The sequence below is a fragment of the Phlebotomus papatasi genome, chromosome 2 (genome assembly GCF_024763615.1).
Source record: "Phlebotomus papatasi isolate M1 chromosome 2, Ppap_2.1, whole genome shotgun sequence".
NCBI classification, from domain to species: Eukaryota; Metazoa; Arthropoda; class Insecta; order Diptera; family Psychodidae; genus Phlebotomus; species Phlebotomus papatasi.
This window is the reverse complement of record NC_077223.1, coordinates 65672576-65673847: the sequence shown is the minus strand read 5'-3', so window position 1 is coordinate 65673847 and position 1272 is coordinate 65672576. Positions and strand designations below refer to the sequence as shown.

The window sequence follows — 1272 nt, the reverse complement described above, 5'->3', positions numbered from 1 at the left end:
GAACAAGAGATAAAAGGGAAGGTAATATTTGAAATCGACTTTAGAATAAGTATGGAAACCGGACTAGGAACTACGACACTGACACTGGTAAAAATAAAGGGATCAAATTGATCAAAATTTGATTATTTTGCAAAGGATGGATCAAGTTTCAAACTTTGAATGCACATTTTTCATAATAGAACATGTTAATTTGATCCATCCTTTGCAAAAGGATCAATTTTGATCAATTCGATCCTTTTATTTTTACCAGTGGATGAGGACCTCAGACCAAGGATTTTGAACGGTTCGGTGTACCAAATACAGGACACAAAATGCCAGGACCTTGGATAAAGGACCAGTCGAGCACTAAGAACATAATAGAAAAATATATTAATCCTCATATTCTGTATAAGGTCTGTCAAGTCCTTTTATTCCTCATGATTATGCTTACCTTGAAATTTTCCCCCCAAATACCAAAAAAAATTGAGAATCTCAAATCGAATGTGTGTTATTTTCTTCGCATCCACAAATTAATGTCGATGATCACAATTTATTCAAATGTATTCTAACATTTTGTAAAATTGATGTATAGCTTGAAATATTGCTAACTCATTAAAATATTTATAGACCAGTTGAATATTTTTAGATTTTTCATTATATGCGCTTGATATTGAGGGAATTGTTCTATAAAGTTTATGTGATATACCGGTATTATGGAAATTAAATAATATTTATTGGCCTTAGTGGAAGAATATTTTGTACAAACTAGTATCATTCATTTGTTTAGGCAACAGGTAAGTGAGATCCCTGTGGCTGGAATCCATTCTCATCGGCAATGTAGTCCAGTTTGTAGGTGACACCATCAGGTCCGACCCAGGAAACGGTTCCTCGGACAACAATAGCTTGTTCAGTTCCAATATTCCTCAGTTCGGCTGTTTCCTCACGAGCAACCCCATCACTGGTTTCATAACTGCAAGAGATGTCTTAATGTTAATTCTTTGTCACTTAGCACAATCACAAGTTCGTAATCCTTACGCGAATTTGTATCCATCAACACCAATGTTGTCGTTCTCGTAACGGCTGTAGGAATAAGGAAGTATTAGCTTCTGATATTTTTTTTAGTAAATTGATTATAGGACTTACAGAATCTGAGCATTGCGGGAGTCATCAAGAGGGGCAGCAAGGGCAACAGCAATAAGAACGGCAAGAACAATAAAGGTCTTCATTTTATGTGATTGTTTTTGTTGTTTTTTGGTTAAAAAAATTACTGTGATCACTACAGTAAGAGCACGA

General features: G+C 35.0%; 1 protein-coding gene across 1 annotated transcript; it reads right to left on the bottom strand.

The window, feature by feature from the left end:
* Nucleotides 1-682: 682 nt before the first annotated feature.
* LOC129803914 (flexible cuticle protein 12-like) lies at nt 683-1272 on the bottom strand. Its single transcript, XM_055850793.1, has 3 exons — nt 1123-1272; nt 1015-1059; nt 683-949 (listed from the first exon to the last, which is right to left on the bottom strand). Exons 1-3 carry the CDS (start codon nt 1203-1205, stop codon nt 763-765), a joined length of 315 nt encoding a protein of 104 aa, XP_055706768.1. The 5' UTR covers nt 1206-1272; the 3' UTR covers nt 683-762.